The sequence below is a fragment of the Puntigrus tetrazona genome, chromosome 13 (genome assembly GCF_018831695.1).
Source record: "Puntigrus tetrazona isolate hp1 chromosome 13, ASM1883169v1, whole genome shotgun sequence".
Taxonomy (NCBI): domain Eukaryota; kingdom Metazoa; phylum Chordata; class Actinopteri; order Cypriniformes; family Cyprinidae; genus Puntigrus; species Puntigrus tetrazona.
The window spans coordinates 6,088,165-6,109,824 of NC_056711.1; the positions used below are offsets into that span (position 1 = coordinate 6,088,165).

Consider the following 21,660-nt stretch of genomic DNA (forward strand, 5'->3'; position numbering starts at 1 on the left):
GCAACATTTTTGCTGCATTTAATAGAAATAATCTTCTGCTTTTTAACAAAAATTAATCCAAAGGCATGCGTCTAGTTAAATTTCTGGACGTTTTGTTCACGAAAAGACTTCCTGAGATTATTCATTCATGACCATGAACGTTGAAAGTAGCGCTGAAGCAATGGGACAAACCATGAACGATACATAAAAGGGTGACCCTTCATGCGCAAGATGTCAGTGTCGGCTGAATGTGGTAATTAAACATACCCCAAGTTAACTATTTTATCCTCAAAAATACATTATTGTAATTCTTATATTGTATTTTCTTTGCCATTGTACAAATAACAAACATTATTCATAAGCACCCTTTAAGTATGTGCCCGTCTGCGCAGAGCCTGTAAACGTGAGAGATGTTCATCTCAATTCTCTTCCGGTTTCACAGAAATATTCTAAATGTATTACTATAGGTCATTTTCTGTTCTTTTTTTTTTACCGAGAGAGCACTAACTTTATAAAATACAATGATTAATAAACAAGGAAAAGTATATTGGGTAAAGCATGTAAAATAAAACGATATATACAAACTTAAAAATGCTTGCTACTCAACAAAGTTCGTTTTTACTAATAATTTTCGCACGTATATTGTATAAAAAGTGTTCAAAATGATTATAGGACGAATGAGGTGAAGCCGATTGCCGTCCACCATTCTCGTTCAGGCGGACCCAGAGCTGATGTTCCCGCCGCGCCTTTAAGGGCTTTGGTAGAGATTTGTTTTCGGACTCACACAAACCGTCCTTTACTGGTTCAAACCAGTTTTCCGAGTCTGCGCAGTAAGTGTAAACAGGAAGAAGAGTGCAAAATTAAACAGCGTCGAAGAACGCAACGTTACATTGGCATGATCTGGTTGAAGTCGCCATGCAGGTGTACAGTAAGCTTAAACGTGCTTAATTTATGACTAGCGCACGATGCAACGCGACTCGGCAAAAGCTATCAGACGAAGCGTCGCGTAATGCTTGTCGGCGGTTCTGACATCGTTGAAACACGGTTCCCGTTCGCTTGCTAGAGAGCGAGCAGACTGTTAAGATATAACGTAGCGCAGAAAGCTTTTAGCGCTGTAGGTTACGTGACTGCTTGTCGTGTTTGTTAACGAAGAAATCTGCGGGTAGTTCATGGAGACAACCTGCATCCGTTAGAATCCCGCTCCCTACCGGTGACTCAATGGCCTACTAACCCAGTAACGTCGGGGAATCTGGTAACGGGTTAACGTTAGTGTTCCTGCGGAAGAAAACCTTTGGCTTGCGACTAGACGGTTACTTCCATCACGGTTTATTGAGTACGGTTCAGCATGGTTCAGAAAGACAAAATAATCGAGGCGTCGCAGCCGGAAAGTGAAGCAAACCCAGTGTCGAGCGAAGCTGTGGCGGATACGCAGTGTCCGGTGGACGAGCCCAGTATCGGGGTTGAGCGGACAGGCCGCAGGAAATTCATCACTGGGGTCGTGGAAGGTGAGAAAATGAAGACAAGTCCGATACAGTTTTGTCAAATTTAATTTTTGTGCAACCGTTAATTAAGTTAATTAGTTATATGTGTTGCTAGAAAACATTTGTGTATTGCTTAGGTGTTGATTGATCGTAGCAGCTGATTGTGGAATAAGCTGGGTTTGTCAAAAAGAAAATAAAACGTTTTCTTTTTTTCTTTTGTTCACCGCAGGCTTCTATGGACGGCCATGGACTATGGAACAAAGAAAAGAGCTTTTCAGGAGGTATAGTGCAAGCAATACAATGATACTGCGGCTCCTGCAGCTACTGTACCCCTTTCTGATTCATATTGCCATTTATGCTTAGTTTTTTTATATATATATATATATAATTGTGGAAGCTTCAACAAGCATACATATATGCATCTGTTTCTGGTATTGACACTTTTGGACAGGTTTATACATGCCATTGTAATCGCTATTATTATTTTTGACCTACAAATCTTGTATTTTTGCATTTCAGGCAGCAGAAATGGGGTTTGAACACCTATCTGTATGCCCCAAAAGATGACTACAAACACAGAATGTTTTGGAGAGAAATGTATTCTGTTGAGGAAGCAGGTGAGGGTTTTTTTTTGTTTGTTTGTTTTTTTCCATGCTGTTTAAAAAGGTACTGGTCACTATGCTTTATTTGGCTTAAATTAATGTCCTTTCTGTTATCTTTTTTAAGAGCAACTCACAACTTTAATAAGTGCCGCTAAAGAGCATGGCGTTGAGTTCATTTATGCCATTTCCCCTGGCCTGGACATTACGTTCTCAAATCAGAAGGAAGTGTCGACACTTAAAAGGAAGTTAGACCAGGTGAGAATGAACCTATTCAGAGGCATAGGCTGTGCTGGTGTCTGTGTTTTATGACTTACATCCTCAATCTCTGTCTGGCTTTTGTGCAGGTCTGTCATTTTGGGTGCAAGTCCTTTGCCTTACTGTTTGATGACATTGATCATAACATGTGTCCAGCGGACAAGGAGGTGTTCAGCTCCTTTGCACATGCTCAAGTGTCTATCACCAATGAGATCTTCCAATATTTGGGAGAACCTGAAATATTTTTATTTTGCCCCACAGGTACAACGATTATTCTTTTTTTTATTATGCGCTAACCTCTGTGTGACGCAATCTAATGTATTGTTTGTTGTATGCCTTCTCGTAATTGTTTTTCCTTGTTCTCAGAGTATTGTGGAACATTTTGTTATCCAAACGTGTCACAGTCGCCTTACCTGCGCACAATAGGTGAAAAGCTGCTTCCTGGTATCGAGGTGCTGTGGACAGGTAAGTTGTGTTTTCATTGAGGAGATTGAAGTGACAGTTTGCTCTCCTGATTATTTTAACAGTGTCGGTGTTTCACAGGTCCCAAGGTAGTTTCTAAAGACATAACTGTTGAATCTATCGAAGAAGTCACAAAGATACTGAGGAGAGCTCCTGTCATCTGGGACAATATTCATGCTAATGACTACGATCAGAAGAGACTTTTCTTGGGGCCTTATAAAGGCAGGTCCACAGAACTCATCCCTCGGCTGAAGGGAGTCCTCACCAACCCCAACTGTGAATTTGAGTCTAATTTTGTGGCTATTCACACGTTAGCCACATGGTATAAGTCTAACATGAATGGAGTGAGAAAAGATGTTGTCATGAGTAAGTATGTCTTGAAGGAAGCATTTTTTTATATGTTAATGTATAAAAATGAGCAAAGTTTTTCTCTTAAAAGGTAAGTTCACCAAAAAATAAAATTGCTCATTTACTCGCCCGTGTATATCACTCCAACCTGTGTTTATTTTTCAGTTGAACACATTTTTAAGCATTGTCGAATTCTATTATATGTTCGTTTTAAGGACAGAAAATGGATGAATTTAAAAAAAAATCTATTATGAAAGATGTCTTTTAGTTAGCAAATGACAATTGTCCAATCAAATTCAAATGGACAAAAAAAATACTCATTTGAGAAGCCGTCATCACAATATAAAGGCTAGATATTAGAAAAGTTTCCTTTTCACTCTGACTCAAAGCTGTTAATATTATAAAAAAAAAATTTATGACGCTAGAGCACTTTTTTTTATTTTGCTAAGTAAAAATTTTCTCTCGTAATATTGATCAAGATTGACTTAATTCATCAACATTATATTGTATTTAGGTTTATCTTGTTTAACTGTAGCTTCATAGCTTCTCATTTCTTTGTTTAGCGGACAGCGAAGACAGCACTGTGTCCATCCAGATAAAGCTGGAAAACGAGGGCAGTGATGAGGAGCTAGAAACAGACATCCTCTACAGCCCACAGATCGCGCTCAAGCTGGCTCTCACTGAATGGCTGAGCGAGTTTGGAGTACCACATCAGTACAACAGTAACTATTTCTTCTTCATGTGACGCTGTGAAATGTGATCCTAGCTGTTCTGAATTAGGTATCATCTGTCTTAACCTATCTGTTCTTTGTTGCAGGTCGGCAGGTTCCTCACAGTGGAACTAAAAGCACTTCTATAGATGTTCCTGCACTTACTGCGCCCACTCTGGGCACTTCCACCACAGTGACTACAGTCTTCCAACAGCCCATCATGAGTCCAGCCGTGCCCCTTGGCGATGAACCGCACGTGCTCGGCAAAGAAGAGGAGGTGGAGGTAGAGAAGAAAGAGTTCGATGAAGAACCCATGGAGATGGTCGTGGAGAAACACGACGAGGTGGAAGACACCAAAAATGTCAACCAGATCCTCACAGAGATCGTCAAAGCTAAAATGACAGAAGATCTCAAACCCATGGACACAGACAAAGAGAGCCTGACCGAGTCCAAGTCCCCAGAGATGTCCATTCAAGAGGATTCGGGCAGCGACATTGCACCGATGCAGACCGATGATCAGCTCAATAAAGACATGTTTGTCCCAGGCCCCAATGAGAAGCCGCTGTTTACTGCTGAGCCGCTTACTCTGGAGGATCTGACCCTGCTAGCTGAACTTTTCTACCTGCCGTACGAACACGGCCCTAAAGCAGTACAGATGCTGAAAGAGTTTAACTGGCTCAGAGCCAACAGCAATTATGTTAGCGTTAACTCCAAAGCAAAGGATCCAGAGAAGGTGAGAAATGCCATGTTTAAAAACATTGAAATGTTTATCCAGAATACTTCTGTCACAAAATGGTGGAAATGCAGTAATTATTTTTACCACATGGTGGTGCCTTTATGACTCACTCTGTGTGTAATTACACATTTTTAGCAATTTTTGCTAAGCTGTTTTGAAGCAAAAGACAATTGATGGTGTGCTTTATGATAAAGGTGGTATTCATAATTTTCTCATAGGTAGCTGAATGGCAATCCAGAGCGGAAAAATTTGAGGAGATGTGCTGCTCAGTCATCCAGATGTTCACCAGACTCTCCAACTCAGTCAACAGGACCATTCTTTATGACCTGTATCCCTATATCTGGGATATAAAGAGTATCATCTCAATGGTGAAATCATTTGTTCAGTGGTTAGGTAGGTATGGCGACATCTCTTTGCTGCTCCTCAAGGCTTTTTAACCACTCTGAGCCCATGAAATACTTGAACATTATTCAGTAGAATCAAAAAAACAATGAGCACTATTTCAGTAGGCATCAGTTTATGAAACATTCACCATTTTGCACCATTTCACAGTGACATTAAGATTTCTGGTACACCAAATGCATTTCTTAATAGATGGCAGAGTATATTTTTAGACTTGAGAGAAAATCAACACATTCATACTCTATTATACGATTTTAGTTTTCACTCAGTATAAACAGCTTCCACGTGTGCTGTCTGCCATTTATGGAAATTCAGTCTAGTGCTCTTGCTTTTTCTTACTATCTTCACATATTGTGTAAATACTGTTTCCTCTACTGACTGGATGCTGTCCTCATTGCTAGCCAGTGCCTCTCTTTCAGGCCACACTTGATCAGATAGAAAGAATTGGACGGCTGTGGTTACAGTTGCTGGGGTGGGTCCTGCTGCTTGCTGTGCGTTCAGTATCATTGTGCGTTAACTTGGCAACATCTGTTGCAATCTCTTTGGATCAAGGGTGTGATCGTGAAGGAAAATAAGCCCCTAGCGCGCCGCGCATGCGATCTTGGAAAGCAAGGCGGCTGTGTAAGGCTATTCTGGTGCATCTTGAATGAACACTTCTTACGTTATGGACTTTCTTTTTACCATATATGCTGATTATGAGCATTACAGGAAGAGACTCCACAAACAACCTCAGTGTATGCTTTACTCTAACTGAACTGATCTGGTCTGGTGGCTACATTCCAGCGAACTGTACACAGTTCTCATGATCCTAAATACATTTGTGCAGTCAGCGAACTGAAGGGTTTCTTATCTGAGAAGATATTTATGATGATTTTATTGAGAGACCTGTCACTTACTGAGAATGCCCATGTTTGTTATCCATATAGCTTCTGGGCATTGCTACAGTACAGTTAGAGTAATGGATTCTGCTCTAAATGAGGTTTTTGTTGGAAGTTGGTTGAGTAATTATAGCACCAGCATGGCCTAGGTTACCTTGGTAACCACATTTCATTCACAGGTTTCTGTCCAGCTTTATAACAAAGCAACACAGCAGGCAGCAACCAAAACTGGCATGCCACATCTAAGTTGTCATTAGCTGATGGAGGGGAAAATCAAGTGTATAATCTGCCGTACTAATGAGGGTGTTCTATAGAATTGAAATCAAATGTTTTTTTTTTTTATTTTAGAACACCCATAAAGTCTTCTCTTTATTGGAGAAGACAAATGTGATTTTGATTTAACGTAGATTCCTTTAATGTAGATTTATTTGGTTTTTGCATGGACTGTCTTCCTGAATATGCTTTTCAGCCTCTGTTTGCACGGACAGTCCAAATCCAAGCGCATTTAGAGCCAGCATTTCTATACTGTCCAAAGCAGTGCAGATGGCATTCAGTCAGCGGCTCGCTGCTGTTGTGCTCAGATCAGTTACTAATGAGCTCTTTTATTGTCTTTTCCCTTCATTATGTACAGATGGAAGAATCCTCAGCACAAGTTTCTACTTCTATTGGAAGGACAGTGCCCGATGTATGCACAGTGCTGCGATTATCAGTTTTCTTTTTGGGGGTTTATGGATATATCTTCTTTTTCATTATGTTCCCAAATGATTTTTATTTCAATGTCTCAGGAAAGGAAAGGTTTTGGATGAAGTCACATTTGCGCTGCGATAGCTGAAGTGTTAGACGTTAACCCCCAATTCTTTTCTCTGGCAGCTCTAACATGGTTTTTGTTTCTATCAGTAGGCCCAATTGAAATGGCTCGGACCAGCTTTACCACACCGACTTGGGGGAAAATTGATACCCTTGCCTCAGTCATCTAAATAAATACACCTCCATAGTAAGACAGTTAAATTACAAAGACAATTATGTTGTGGATAAACAAAAAAAAAAAATTTAAAAAAAAAAAGGAAGTGGTAAAATTCCCCTCAGACGGTGTGTGTGTGTTGTGTGTCCTGCCATTTCACCACAGGATGTGTATTAAGTATGATCAAATTGATGGAAACAGGAGAAATCTCCTGGATTTGCGCTGCATTTGTCTTGTTACATGACGCCGAGTCCTCACATTGGTACTGTTGTTTAGAAACAACTGGTTTTCCATTGCAGTGTAGATCTTGTGTCTGCTTAACAGCAATGAAAAGCACCCTACTTTGTCATAGTTATCTGCTACAGGAGCAAGCAGGCGTAGTGACCGGAAAGGTTCAGTTGTTGCAGATTTTTGAATAAGAGGTATTTATTTTGTGACTTGCCCATGAAGGGTTCAGATCTGTTCCAACGATCATGTACGATTAAATTATATAAATTATTAATCTATCAAAGAAATTATCCACGGGGTGGCTGATGGAGAACGCTTGATAGTCATGTGACAAGGCAGATAGGTCTAAATGTGACTTCAGACGAAGTTTAGAATTCAGAGGGCTTAAACAGCTAAAGCTTATTTAGTACCAGCGAGTGAACCGATGACGTATCGCTAACAACAGGCTGTCTAAAATGTAGGAAAAGCAATACAGCCAGTAATTCATAATGTCTAATCTCTTCAAAACAGACTAGCAACATTTAGTTGAAGAGTTAGTGCTTGATACCTTATCCTAGGTTGCATCACAAACCCCACCTAAATCTAAATGCTTGAATAGTCTGAAAAATGAATCTTTCCAGTAATGCGCCCAAATGTGGCATTGCAGTCAGTGTAAGCCCTCTGTCATTGTAAGCTTAAGCTGCTTGAGCCCTAGGCAGAAGATATCTGCAGTTTTCACTGTTGTTAATCTTGAGGTGTACTCCATGATTGTAGTATCTACATTTATTTTCAATGAAGTTATATGGAAATAAGAGACCTCTACCCAATACCCCTTCCCCCTCATTATGCCAGAAAGCCCCCTCACATAATTTTCTCCGCTTGGATCTGATCTCAACAGGGTGTCGTAGTCAGTCGTCAGCACAGTTCTTAAGTGGCGACCAAGAGCCCTGGGCCTTTAGGGGCGGTCTAGCAGGAGAGTTCCAGGTATCCAATATTGAATTACCAGCAAAATGTTACACGAAGATATATTTTCGTTTGTTTTAGATGTTGGTATGGCTGCAAAACACTACGGGTTGGTCTGTTTAAGGTGAGCTGTCAGCAGCTGCATAGAAAAACGAAGGGGCGTTGAGAGCCACTTGGGCTTCTTTTTTTTTCTTTTTTTTCCTGAAGTGTAAACTGAAATGGGTCAAACGGCTACTGCTAGATCCAGTGTTTGGGGTGATGGTGTTTTCTAACCCAGCCTAAAATTGGATTTCTTTCAGCAGCTGCCCAAATGAGATGCTGCTTTTCCCCCTGCGCTTGCGTCAGCGCAGCATGGCTAGGTTTTCTTTTATGACATCTTGTTTCTTTGCAGGAAACAGCGCAAAAATTATCGCCACATTTTGTCTGCGCCTGCGTCCGCAACACAGCGCCTGCGTGTGCGACTGCGAGCCTGCTCAAAGCTCTATGAACAAATTATTAGTAATCCATAACCTCTGCATACTTAATGTCTCAGAATGACTCAGCTGTCTGTATGTTAAAAATACATTACTTTTTAAGCTGCAAATATTTGGTCATGGAGTTTTGCTTTGCGCGCCAGCTTCATCCTTTTCTCTACAGGAAGATCTTGCGCAGCGAAAAAGAGCGGGAAAGGAGCATCTCCTTTAGCCAGTTAAGCCTTTCTCAGACCAAGCCTGCGCAATTTTGTTTCATTTTTGTTTCTCTCAGAAAAAAAGGTGGAAATGATTGTCAGTGGCGCGTGTTTTATGATGTTTACGTGCTCTTGCTGTACACTGACCAACCAGTGAAGCCAGTTTACTTGCGAAGCGATTTATTCCAATGCCGATATTAGGCACATTCTTGTTCAGCTCCATTGTGTGAGGTTGGTTCAGCTGGAGCAGGTAAACAGCAGCTAAAGTTTCAGTAGCAGTGCAGTCACAAATCTAGAGACATACTAAACTGGACAATGCTTTTGCTTTGGTCTCCACAGAGATTGTTGCCAATTGATGGGGCAAATGATCTTTTCTACCAGCCACCACCACCATTGCCAACTTCCAAAATCTATACCATAAGGCCTTACTTTCCCAAAGATGAGGTAGGTTTGACCACTGATAGCAGCTGTTTTATTTTATTTTTGCAAAACATTGCGTTTGAAATTTGATGAAATGTTAGTGACCAGAGTAGGGTTACTAGAGCCATTTGTAAAATATTACATAAAACTTAGTCTAGGATCAAGTAACTTAATTTGCTTAAGGGAGAATGCAGCTAGTAGTTTGTAAGCTTTCCATGAAGTACTAGGTTTCTACTGATCCTTAATACCACAGTAGGTATTTTGTAAACAACATGTATGAATGTAAATAAAATTCAGAAACTGTATTTGAAATTAATAAGGAGCAATAAATACTAATACAATAAAGTGGTTTGTGTTGAAAAACAGCAATTATTACTGTAGAGAATTAAGTTCTCTTTTTAAAAGGCAAATAAATGTAAACGTCAATGTTGCATATATCTATAGGATTAAAGTACGATATGAGCGTTCCATTATTGATGTAGTTCAATCAATTTGCTTTCTTGTTTAGACCTTTGCATGTGTTTGCAGGCTTCTGTAAATATTTAGTTAATATGTAGAGTTTCAAATAAATTTAGTGCTGCAATGCAAAAACATTTAGCAGTGAGTAATAAGTACCTTAGTGCCCACTTACAATGCAATTAGACTGTGTTGTAACCTGCGCAAGGCTGTGCCACGAGATGTTAATTTTGTGCTTTATGTTGAGTACATGACTATAGCAAGCTGTCTGTAGTATAAAAACTGTGTAGATGCTCTGTCTAAATAAAACGTTGCTGTTGGCTGCTTGTATTCCCAGCTGAGGTGTCCCAGTTCAAGCTGTGCTTTTAGGTTTATTTGCAGCACATCTGAAGCATTTTGCTGAAACGGCAGTCTGGTCCACCTGTTAGTCTTTAGAGGGCTCGCACTTTGTGGAATGAAAGCTGTCACACTCCTTCACACACTGCATCTCTCTCACTCTCTGTCCTCAGTCTGCCATCTACAAGATCTGCAAAGAGATGTTCACTGAGGGCTGCGAGGGCATCTCTTTCTCCGATGAGTCACCTGACCTCATTGGAGACAGGTATGGTTTGAGCTTCCACTTTGTGTAGTCACGTTTGAGCCATTATGTATGCTTGATTAATAACTTGCGAACTTTGTACCACCATCTTCCTCGTTGCAGGTTAGTGGGAGGTTTCCTGACGCTCAGCCCAGACTATGGATTTGTGCTCGAGGATGAGGAAGGTATATGCGGCTACGCTCTGGGCACTGTGGATGTCAAACCTTTTGTGAAGAAATGCAAGATGAGTTGGATTCCATTTATGCAGGAGAAATACATCAAGCCAGACACAGAGAAGGACCTGTCAGAGGCTGAGGTTAGCATGGCAAGCTCATTCTCAAAAGCACGATATAGAATATTTTTATTCATTAATGGCTAAATCTATTGAATCTTCAGACAAAATCTAATATATAGCCTATACATTTGAATCATATGTTGATAATTTAGCGGCCTTTCTTGTATCATATGTTACAATAGGTTTTATATGGTAAAAGGGTTAGAACGGGTTTATGGCAACTTTAATTTTTTTTTTTTTTTTTTTTTTTCTCTAGAAAATGATGCTAAGTTTCCATGAAGAGGAGGAAGGCTTGCCAGAGTCGTTCCTTAGTAACTTCCCATCTCTCATTAAAGTGGACATTCATGCAAAAGTTACTGACCCCAGTGTTGCCAAAAGCATGATGGGATGCCTCCTCTCATCATTGAAAGCCAATGGTAGGTAATGTTAGGTTGTGTGGCATGTAACATGATCCCATTATTAATTGCACTAGTAATAACATTGTTATTATAGTTATTAGTCAGTAGTTACTTAAATACGTTGTACATTTAAAGCTGCTTTTAATCTCTGTGTGGTCCATCTTCTCTTACCACACTTTCCTTTGACTTTAGTAAGTAATGTTTATAGTTCACAAATGTCAGATGTTGACATCTGAGAAGACATGAAAAACTGCAGTGATTTGTTTGAATTCTTTGTTTCATAAACACATCTTCTCCTCGGTTGTCAGGTTCACACGGTGCTTTCTGTGAGGTCCGGCAGATGGACAAAAGGATGTTGGACTTTTATAGTAAACTGGGCTGCTTTGAAGTGGCCAAAATGGAGGGATTCCCAAAAGACATTATTATAATGGGGAGGAGCTTGTGAATCTAAACCTCCAAGAAGAAAGTGTACAGAGGGAGCCTCCCAGAAATTGCACAAAGCTTCGGCCCCAACACGCTACCTGTTCATGTAACTATAGCAAGTTTTGTAATAGCAACTCTGGTGGCCTGTAGCTTCATTCACATCGTTCGCCGAATGCACTTCTAGAATTTTAGTTGCTGTTCATTCACTTGGCCAGTGTGTGGAAGAAGTTCAAAGAGAGTGTGCACATATGCACACATTGGTGTGTTCAGAAATGGAAAAAGAATTGAAGTGGGTCTGCAAGGGTAATTCAGGATGCATGAGTTACTTTTGAGGTTTTTTTTTTTTTTTCCTGGTGGGCCGTTTGCTTGAGTTGGCTAAGTGCCATTGAACCCACTAAATCTTTTAGGTATGGCCGAGTTGCAGTTTGTGTTCAGCATATGCGCATGTTTAAGTTAACATCTAGAATCTCCAGGCTAAAAACTTGCCATTACTTGATAGCAGACATCTTCACTTTGCCGTTTTTAATAGTTCATTTCAGTGCTTTACAATGTTCAAAGCAATAATCTAGAAGGACTTCTTAACAGTCAGGGTTTGTGTTATTGCTTTCCAGGACATTGTAGTAAATTCTGCCGTTTTCCAGGTTCAAACGGTGTCTGTGAGCTCTCGTACGGAGAACGCGGCAGGCTAAAGCTATCCTTTGAGGTTTGGGATGCTGTTCTGGTGTTGTTTAGAAAAGAAAAAAACTGTACTTTGAGCAAGCAGAAGTAAATACAGTTAAAGTCTGTTGTCTTTAAGACCGCATGGGATACTTTTGTGTAAGCCTTTAGCATGTGTATCTTTTAGTGATACAGTTTTTTATTTTGTACAAAAATGCCTTTTGGCTTTTGCCCTCATCCTGCATATATTTGAGGGTTGTGAGAAGTAATTTCCTACATTTCCTTTTTTGTTTAAAATGGTTAATTATACAGTTCTGAGACAATAGGGTTACATTACAATTCTGAAATGCTGATGTTTACCAAAAAAAAAAAAAAAAAAAAAAAAGTATTGTAAACATCAAGACCAAATGCCCTGTCTCTTAATTAGACTGAAAACTGAAAATAAATGAAGGTACATTAGTGGATTATCTTTAAAATACATGAGATTTTTTTTTCTGCTGCCTGAAGAGAATAACTTTGCTTGTTCTTTAATGAAAGTCTGCCTGTGTCAACATATTTGAAGTTCCCTACAGTTGAAGTTGGGTTTCTCTGAAATCCACTCTGCATTGTCAGTGCTAGGATTGTTTTCCTGAATGTAGGTGCAAAAGAAACTGTTTATTCTGTATTTACTCCCTTTTTTTAACCAAAATTACTGTTGTTTTTGTTTGTTTGTTTTTTTTTTTGTATTATTATTTTTCTGTATTGTGCTATATTTTGGAAAAACTAAACGAGCACAAAAGGCTCCTGCAGATTTCTGTATGTAATGTTTAAAATGCCTGAGTTAAAGAAAGATGTAAATAGTTTTGTGCATGTGAAGGGCCAACAGTTTGACAGTTTTTTTTTCACCCCATTTAAGGGAAATTTGTACGCAAAAATAGCTATTGTTTATCTCTATATGGCTTGTTGCTTCATTTTCTTTTGGTTGATCACATCCAATGTAAAGGGCTTTTTTTTCTTTCTTTTTTAAGGTCACATTCAATGCATATATTTAAAAAATGAAGACCTTTCTGTATTTTGATGTAATTATGATTATGTATATGTAAAATAGTTGTAATTTCTGTAAGGGTTGTATGTAATTAAGATGGCTATTAAAATGTTACATAGAAAAAAAAATCTGTTGTTAGTGAGTTGCTCTCTAGGGTGGCAGTTGCTTCCCCATCTAAACACTCTTTTATTACACTTTGCAAGATTTCAATTCCAATTTTATTGCATGCTAGTATATGTAATTGGTAGTCCTGGAAGATAAACGTTATAGTAATGGATGGATGGATGAGTGGTATGAAAGCCTAAATTAAATTACAATAAGCTTTTTCAAAACTAAACAAATGCTAAGTTAGCAATAATATAATAATTTTAATGGTAGACTAAAAAGAATAAATTATAACCTTCAAAACAAAAACAGCCAGGGCAAATAACTAACAATGTGGTATTAAAGTACTGCAATAATGTATTAGCAACAACAAGAAAACCCAATGTTTTATTCTTTAATATTTGACACGGGATGCGGATATTGTACCAAAAAAAAAAATCCCGCTTCCGCGTCCATGTTGATGACGTCTTGATTCCCGCGACGGTTTTCGCGTTCTCGTCACATGTGTTTTGAAAACGAACGGGACTGTGGATGTTATAGCCTCGATTGAAGGGATTTTAGTAACGTTTGAGCAACTATGTCTTTTGTGGAGGACGAAGTGTCAGACAGTGGAGTGGAGTCCCGCTCGCGGTTGGAAAGCTATGTGTTCAGTAAGATCCACAGTGGCGCGCTGTGTGCTTTGTACATTTGCTAACACACGTGGGACAACGGCAATTGGCAGTGTTTTCTCTAATAATCGTAGCTAAGGGTGTTTAACGCTCATCGAAATAACCCATCCAGGGTCACTGGGCGTCAAGATACAGCTCAAACGCCGTTGTCTTCAGTAACTCCATTCATTTATGCATTGAATTTGCAGATACCTTTTTTAATATTGTTGCTTTGGACTCCTTTAGGTTGTGAGCTGTCTTCCGAGGTTCCGTTTTACACATTTCAAGCAGATGAAGATGACGATGTGGAACATTTTCTCGAGCTTAGAACGGTTCGTAGACTGTTTTAGATTTCTTCCTGATTTCTGCTTTTAAGTCCGTATGAAATTAAGACGCATCCTATCGGTTCCGTTTTTAAACGCATGTTTATATAGTTCGTCGTTCAAATTTCAACCGTTGCATAATGCATGTTTGCGTGTTTGTTTATTCATTTAAACCTTTTAAATTTTTAATCAAAGTGCTCTGCGATCATCTGGTGAAATTACATACCTCACCCTGGTAAGCAGGACGTCAACAGTGATTTATAGATGTGTGCGGATTATAAAGATTCTGCAGGCAAAAAGATTCATGGTCTGTTTTCCGTAGTGTAGAGAAAAGAAGCACAGCTCACACCAAAGTTACTTTTAAAACCAAAACGCCTTTTGACAGTGGAAGCAGGGAATCCATGTGCAAATATACATGGGCCAGTTTTTTGTTCTCCTGTGAAATTCCAAACTAAATGGATTCCTATGGATATTGCTTTTGAAAATGTGCTGAACCGTGGTCGGTGTCACATTCATCAGGCTCCACTTTGTAATCGCATCTCAACATGCAGCGAGCAACTGATGGATAGAACCAAGTACCTGTCCTACATTGTCTTTTCTGATATGTCTGGATATATACCTGTTGCTGCTTCCATCTCATTGTGATTTCCAGAGCTTGTTTTTAAATGCATAACTATTTACCTTTCTCTCTAACCGTTAGATTTGTCTGGGTGACGGTGCCAAAGAGGAGAATAATGTTGTGGAAGTGACCGCTATGAATCACCAAGGAAAGAAAATATCAGTGCCCCTAGCTAATCTCAACATCTCCTGCCTGCCTATGGTAATGCGACATATTTCAGAGTTACTTTTTTTAAATGATGCTGTTACACGTCACAAGTGTTCCTACATATTGCAAGTTTTTAAACATTTGTTTTTACTCAGGTAAGCCTCGGGGAGTTTGAGTTGATGGCTCCCGTCACGCTACGACTGAAGTCCGGCACTGGACCAGTGACCGTCAGTGGATTACATTTAGTTGGTGAGGAATGACCGCAGCTCTCTGTCGCAAACCTGATCTTATAGCCGTTTCGTCTTTTTGTTTTGAAAACGAATGACGCTAATACGTTCTCCTCCTTCAGCCACAGAGAATGAAGAGTCTGAGTTATCGGACGAAGACGACGACGAAGACGATGACAGTGAGGAGGAAATGCCCTCAGTCAAACCGGCCAAGAAAAAGCTGAAAGCCTAGAGATGTTCACGCCAGACCTTTACACGTTTTATACAGTATTAGACTTAATGTTCTACCACGAGACGTGACGGAGAGCGGCGTAGGATTTATCGGAGTTTTGTAATTGCAAGTGTTAAATGGAAAGGTTAGAGCCTCCATACAACCAGCTCCATGAACATTCATGTTGATAATGTTTTAATGGTTAATACTGTTACTTATGTGAATGTAAGTAACTGCCAACACCAAACTTCAGATTCAGTTCTAGTTCAGGGTCTGAGCGTTCACTCCTGCTGAGCCCTGAAGTGAGGTTTGATTCCAGATCCCTGTAACCTACTGTTAAATCATGACACTGTCACAGTGGCAGCCTGTCACTCTTCTGCCTTTAGGGAATACACCAGCATTCTTCTCTACAGATGTTCCTCTCACGCTGTTTTGTTGTTTGAAATTTTTGTCCTTTTTTAATTTTTTTGCAATCAGGGTTTTTATATCCAAGTCCCTTTTTTGAAGGGCTGATCGAGTGCAGCTTTGCATGGAGCATTTTATGTTGAGATCAGTCTGGAAGGACTTGCCATGGTTGCCGTTTTTGTATTTTTACAGATTTATTTACAGATTCTGTAAATAAAATGTGGTGTTTTAGTAGAATCGGTGCTGTTGGTGCCTTTTTAAAAGCCCGCTTTATTGCTCTTTTTAGCCAATTCGATTTTGTAGCACTGACGATGAAAGCTGTAATAACGGTCTCTGTGTTTTGTGTATTACTTCAACTGCCTGCATTTTATCATATCGCGAGGTATTAACGTTCTCAATAATTTGATTTTAATTATAACATTTGAAAATCAGAAGAACATTGAAAAGACAAAAAAATAGCATTCAGATATGAATGTTCTTCTGCAGTCAAATCAAAACATAAAAAAATGTATTAGTGGGTGGAGGACACTATAGTTCATTTATATGAAGTGAGCAAATTCTTCATACAGTGGACTAGCTGTAGATTAACTGCTAATTTTGACCTTTACACCACAGACAAAAGCAAGCATTGCTTGGTAACTGGTTAAAGTGTTTTTTAAATTGTGTTTATAATTCTATTATTGATAAAAGCCTATTCTTGACTCTTTAACTCTGTAAAGTAGTGATTTTCTTGGGCAATAACGGTGAAAGTGTTCAGTCTCTGTAGTAAATGTCGTTACACCCGACTTCGCCGTGTACTCCGAGACTTTGAATCCCGAGCAGAGAAATGTTGGACGTTCAAGAAAAAGAACGCTGTCCCTTTAAAAGGACGCCGAGGGCCGGTGACGTCACTTAGCTCCCCCTAGTAACCCTCGTCGGCGTCTCGGAAGAAACCTGGAGAAAGATGGTGAGAAGTTACCTTCCTCTAGCCGCGTCTCGTGTGTTTCATAATGAGTTAGGGTTCAGGAAACTTAGAGAGTACGTGTCCGTCACCGGGCCTCGGAGCGTGCAGTGCGGGTCGTTAGCAGCAGGAACGGCTTTTCTGTGGGAGTGAGTCCTGACGGCTCAGCCGCGCTAAGGCTGTTATCTGCTGCACCGCTACTTGTTCCCCCGGATATTTAAGCAGGAATGGTTTTACTAATTCAGTTATCATGTTAATTACAGTGAACTAGGCACAACAACGAAAACCAATGCGCCTGCCTACTTATGTACAGACGTCTATGCATAATACGTAATATTACAAAGGTACTGGTAAACAATTATGATACTGTAGGCACAAGTGTTAAAGCAACCACATGTTGTAGTCATTTAATCAATTCGGGTTAATTGTAGTTTTTTTTTTTTTTTTTTTTTTTTGCATACAGTGGCTGTCGAACATCTTTTTTGCCGGTTTTTGTATTTAACATATTTTAATAACTTTTTTTACTTTTTATTTTTTAAATAAAATGTTATTAAAAGAGTGTATTACTGGCAAATGTTTATTCCTCATTACCGTCTTGTTTAAGTCCGGTTATTGAGCACCCTATGTTTATTTCAGGGTTTATTATCAATTCTTAGAAAACTAAAGAGTGCCCCAGACCAGGAGGTACGCATACTTCTCCTCGGATTAGACAATGGTGGAAAGACAACACTTCTCAAACAGCTCGCCTCTGAGGATATTAGTCACATCACCCCAACACAGGTAAAAGAAAAAAAAAAAAAAAGTCGCTGCTGGAAATTATCTCCCTTTTGCAGAAATTACAAATTTCCTTGTAAAAAGTTGAGACGTTTATTACAATGCTTTATAGAGTAATCTCATAAGTGCTTCTGCTTTTATTCCGGTCTTGCTTTAGCACAGCACAACCTTGTCCAGTTGCTTTTAATTCTTCTGTCCTTGCCAGGGCTTTAACATTAAGAGCGTACAGTCTCAGGGCTTCAAACTAAATGTCTGGGACATTGGAGGCCAGAGGAAGATAAGGCCGTACTGGAGAAACTACTTCGAAAATACGGACGTGCTTGTGAGTGTTTCTTAAGAAAATTGTGTTTATGAGTAATGCATAGACAGACCACCGAACAAGCTGTCAGTTTATAGTTCATTTATTCTCATATACGCTGCTGTTCAAAAGTTTCAGATTTTTAGGAAAGAAGTCGCTTATGCTAACTCAGGTTGCATTTATTAGATTTAAAATAGAGCAAAAACGTATGAAATAATATTATGAAATAAACTTATGAAATATTGCTACAATTTTAAAATGTTGTCTAATTTAAAAAAATAAATAAAATATATATATATATATATATATATATATATATATATATATATATATATATATATATATATATATATATATATATATATATATATATATAATATTATGTTATTTATTGCTGTGATGGGCAAAGCTTAATTTTTAGCATTACTCCATGTAATTCTAAAATGTCAAGAAATGTTTTTTATTAGCAATGTTGGCAACATTGTGCGGCTTAACATATTTGTGAAGAAATAATAAATTTCTTTATTGATTTCAAAACAGCATGCCTTTGAACAGGAACTCTTTTGTAACATATAAATGTCCTTTACTGTCAGTTTTGATCTTTTTAATGCAAAAATACCACAAGCGTTTGAGCAGTTTCATATTTATAATTCTTGTCATCGTAATATATCCTATATTGTTTGCTGTCTGGAATAATGTTTCTGTTTTCCAGATTTATGTCATAGACAGTGCAGACAGGAAGCGATTTGAGGAAACGGGGCAGGTATATATAGCAAATCTGTTTATTATTGCCTGTTATTTTTGTGCGTGTGCATCCAAGGCATGCTATGTAGACTATGTAGCCTAACACTTCCTCAGGTTTTGCATCATTTTCCAACTTAGCATTGATATTTCGTGTAACTGATTTGAAATGAAACGCTACTAGATTGCTCCAAAGAAATGTGTAAGCATATACTTCACCTTGACACGCATTTGTTCAAGCAAATGCATGCTGAAATACTCCACAGAGCTATTTTAAATTGTTCACATGATGTGCAGGAGTTGGCTGAACTGCTGGATGAGGAGAAACTTAGCGGCGTACCTATTTTGATCTTTGCCAATAAGCAAGACCTGCTGACTGCTGCTCCAGCGTCTGAGATCGCAGAGGGACTGAACCTGCACACTATTCGGGACCGCGTGTGGCAAATTCAGTCATGCTCCGCGCTTACAGGAGAGGGAGTTCAGGTGAGTCGTCTGCCTTCTTTTAGTTACCTATGCGTTTGTTTCACAACGGAGATTCACATGAAGTGCTTCCTTCTTTCAGGATGGCATGAACTGGGTCTGCAAGAACGTTACTGCAAAGAAGAAGCAGTAAGTCTAGTGTATTTTTCGACAGCCGTTCAGGGAATGTGATGAGCAAGCTTTGTGGACCGTGTGGATTCCCTACCAGCTCGTTCGGGTTAAAGGGATACGAGGAGGTTCAGAGAACCTTTTCTTTTCTTCTCTCTTCTGAACCACCTCAGCCACTGCCTCTGTTCCCCCATCACTGGTCTCACTCACAACCACTCCATAAACACTGTGTGCAATAGAATAAAAAACTCTGAATGAATAATGTCCAATCAAAAACTAAAGTGAGTATAATAAGTGTTTTTTTCATTATTACTATTACTATTATTATTTAGTCAGTTTGGTCTTGGAATCTATTTCAATATCTTGGATTTCTATGATTTATTTCTTTTAGATGTTTTATACAGTGCTAGATTAAAAAAAAAAAAAAAAAAAAAAAAACATTGTTTTTTGACTGGCTTGAACCAAAGTGTAATGAAAGCCTAGCTCTTAAGTAGACACTTTAATAAGGTATGGTTGTAACGTTTAGCACACATGATGAAGTCAGAAGACTAAAGCACCAGATCAGCAGCACAGATATTCTTGTCACAAAAAGGAGATTGCAACTAGATGGCATTTTTGACCTCTTGTTTTCTTAGGATAGGATTTTCTGTGATTTTGTGGCACTAGATTAAAACCGAACGTTTTAAGATGCGTGTCTATTTCCTGCATTTTCTACTCCGTAGTTTTTAGGAATGAAGGAGGGTGTTTGGCTGGATGTCATGATGACTTGATCTGATGAATAATGACTTCTGCTTTCAGAACATTATTTTAGTTAAGCACACTTCATTGATATCGTTCCATAAGTTTTCTCCCTTACAAAACAATACATTAGAATTTATGAGTAGAAATATTTAAGAAATGTCTACTACATGAAAATAATCATTTGAGTTATCACCCTCATGTTGTTCTAAAACCGTAAGACCTGTTTTATCTTCAGACCACAAAGACATTTTATCTGAAAGCTTTCTGACATAGGCAGTCATGAATGCCGTTTAATATAGAAGAGAAAAAATGTCTGAATAAAGTTTTGCACACAAAAAGTATTCTCGTTGCTTTATAAAATTAGGATTGAACCGCTGTTGTCACATGGACGATCTTAAGGATGTCACCTTTCTTGGCCTTGAACATGTCAGTTGTATTGCTATCTATACGAGGTAAGAAAGCTATCCAAAATATTTTATTTGTGTTCCAAAGATGAGAGAACTTGTGGGTTTGACACGAGAGTGAGTGATTTTCGCAACTGTTTAAGTCAGACCTACAGCTCAGGCCCGACATGTTACAGCACGCTCAATCCGCTTGAAGTCAATGCAAATTTTATCTAGATTAAATTATCTTAAAATCTCAATGTAAAGAGACCTGCATTTACCAAATGTGAGCAACATCCACTGAGCGCAATTTCATTTACATATGAAACACTGTCAGCGTCAAATGAAGTCGGCACAATGCAGGCCTCAGGAACACTGGAAAGTGCCAATTTTCCAGTCATTAAATTTCCTGACGGTAATTTCCGGTTGTGGTGACAGTAAGATGGCCTTCAACTTAAAACCATGGGGCTAGTTTTCAACCTTTTTTTGCTTTTATTTTGTGAATTCTGTTCTCCAAACTAAGCTGGCATCTATCAGTCTATCTCTCCGTCTGCATTGCTGTCATTATATCTGTTTATTGTTATATTGATCATTCTGTGTTGAGAGAGGCAGATGTGGGCAGATGGTATGACCCTGACCTTGTGCTCATTGAGGTTCTCCTCCCCCACCCCAAAGAGGGCAGGGCTAATGTCACACCTCCGTCAAACCCTACGTCGCCATGGCAACTGCTCCAGCTGCTTTATGGTCATGTCAGAACTGTTAAATGTGTGGAGACCCGCTGTTTCATAAATGCATAAAGGCGCTGCCCGCTTTTCTCTAGACTAACTCATAGTTATTGATCCCTTATTCTTGGTAAGTGAAACGCATACGCTTACTTGGAAATCCAATGCCTGATTGACAGACAAAGCACTCAGAGATGCTGCAGGCTCACAAAATGACTCATTCCTAAGAGTATACATTCAATCAACTCCTTGCTTGGCCCGGTCTTCAGTCCAAGCACTCAGCAAACACTGCACTTTTGAAACAAAGAGACGCAGGGTGGGCTTCGGTGCACCAGGACTGTCAGCACCTTCCTTCGCAAATCAGTGAATTTTGTGCTTTGTCCCCTGAATGACACTGGACTGGAATTCTCCACAGAGGCCACCTGGGCTGTGAAGGACGTGGTGATGAGGTGCGTCAGCTGCAGGTGAGGCCAACCAACAGACTTAAAATGCTAAAACATTGAACTCAGTGTTTTGTAAAAGAAAATTCTGTCATCTTCAAACCTGTATTAACTATTCTCATGTCTTTCTCATCTGCTCTGTTGAAACATACAGTGAAATCCAACGGTTCGAACAACACAGGACCCTACCGACTTTTACACAAATAATAGTACTATTAGAACAAGTGTTATCTCAGATAAGAGATATATAATTAATCAGATAATCAGATAATTTGAACAGAACTGATTTAGACGATGACATTAACTTTACTGACAATGTCACTGAACTGAACTAAATCAACACTGAAGTGAATTGAGTTAAATTATGACCTTATTTGCATCTGAAGCAATATAAAATTCCAGCTGAATTTAACTAATTGTTCATAACTGATGAACTTTGTAACATTGA

General features: G+C 39.0%; 3 protein-coding genes across 5 annotated transcripts; all 3 read left to right on the forward strand.

The window, feature by feature from the left end:
• The first annotated feature begins 787 nt into the window (after positions 1-787).
• On the forward strand, positions 788-13,029 carry oga (O-GlcNAcase). Of its 2 annotated transcripts, XM_043255888.1 has the most exons (17): positions 788-1,484; positions 1,690-1,741; positions 1,980-2,077; positions 2,187-2,317; positions 2,407-2,578; positions 2,684-2,782; positions 2,861-3,145; positions 3,691-3,849; positions 3,945-4,570; positions 4,792-4,966; positions 6,485-6,538; positions 7,920-8,005; positions 8,991-9,095; positions 10,037-10,128; positions 10,228-10,420; positions 10,656-10,815; positions 11,106-13,029. In XM_043255888.1, exons 1-17 carry the CDS (start codon positions 1,325-1,327, stop codon positions 11,240-11,242), a joined length of 2,784 nt encoding a protein of 927 aa, XP_043111823.1. In that variant the 5' UTR covers positions 788-1,324; the 3' UTR covers positions 11,243-13,029. The 2 variants fall into 2 exon arrangements, with proteins under 2 accessions (XP_043111823.1, XP_043111824.1); XM_043255889.1 differs by lacking the exon at positions 6,485-6,538.
• A 437-nt stretch (positions 13,030-13,466) lies between these two features.
• npm3 (nucleophosmin/nucleoplasmin, 3) lies at positions 13,467-15,822 on the forward strand. Its single transcript, XM_043255892.1, has 5 exons — positions 13,467-13,656; positions 13,900-13,985; positions 14,677-14,796; positions 14,898-14,991; positions 15,092-15,822. Exons 1-5 carry the CDS (start codon positions 13,584-13,586, stop codon positions 15,199-15,201), a joined length of 483 nt encoding a protein of 160 aa, XP_043111827.1. The 5' UTR covers positions 13,467-13,583; the 3' UTR covers positions 15,202-15,822.
• Positions 15,823-15,961: 139 nt separating this feature from the next.
• On the forward strand, positions 15,962-19,612 carry arl3a (ADP ribosylation factor like GTPase 3a). Of its 2 annotated transcripts, none has more exons than XM_043255890.1 (6): positions 15,962-16,869; positions 17,162-17,305; positions 17,505-17,621; positions 18,310-18,360; positions 18,636-18,821; positions 18,901-19,612. In XM_043255890.1, the coding sequence occupies exons 1-6, from the start codon at positions 16,831-16,833 to the stop codon at positions 18,949-18,951; spliced, it is 588 nt and encodes a 195-aa protein (XP_043111825.1). In that variant the 5' UTR covers positions 15,962-16,830; the 3' UTR covers positions 18,952-19,612. The 2 variants fall into 2 exon arrangements, with proteins under 2 accessions (XP_043111825.1, XP_043111826.1); XM_043255891.1 differs by having other exon boundaries at positions 15,962-16,531.
• The last annotated feature ends 2,048 nt before the right edge of the window (positions 19,613-21,660 follow it).

What these genes read in the sequence shown, in the direction of transcription:
- oga (XM_043255888.1), top strand. Translation starts at nt 1,325, where the DNA reads ATGGTTCAGAAAGACAAAATAATCGAGGCGTCGCAGCCGGAAAGTGAA. An exon ending in CATCACTGGGGTCGTGGAAG is followed by an intron (nt 1,485 to 1,689) that starts GTGAGAAAATGA and finishes TGTTCACCGCAG; the next exon opens with GCTTCTATGGACGGCCATGG. An exon ending in AAGCAAAGGATCCAGAGAAG is followed by an intron (nt 4,571 to 4,791) that starts GTGAGAAATGCC and finishes ATTTTCTCATAG; the next exon opens with GTAGCTGAATGGCAATCCAG.
- npm3 (XM_043255892.1), top strand. Translation starts at nt 13,584, where the DNA reads ATGTCTTTTGTGGAGGACGAAGTGTCAGACAGTGGAGTGGAGTCCCGC. An exon ending in ATTTTCTCGAGCTTAGAACG is followed by an intron (nt 13,986 to 14,676) that starts GTTCGTAGACTG and finishes TCTAACCGTTAG; the next exon opens with ATTTGTCTGGGTGACGGTGC. An exon ending in ACATCTCCTGCCTGCCTATG is followed by an intron (nt 14,797 to 14,897) that starts GTAATGCGACAT and finishes GTTTTTACTCAG; the next exon opens with GTAAGCCTCGGGGAGTTTGA.
- arl3a (XM_043255890.1), top strand. Translation starts at nt 16,831, where the DNA reads ATGTACAGACGTCTATGCATAATACGTAATATTACAAAG. An exon ending in GATTTGAGGAAACGGGGCAG is followed by an intron (nt 18,361 to 18,635) that starts GTATATATAGCA and finishes CATGATGTGCAG; the next exon opens with GAGTTGGCTGAACTGCTGGA. An exon ending in TTACAGGAGAGGGAGTTCAG is followed by an intron (nt 18,822 to 18,900) that starts GTGAGTCGTCTG and finishes TCCTTCTTTCAG; the next exon opens with GATGGCATGAACTGGGTCTG.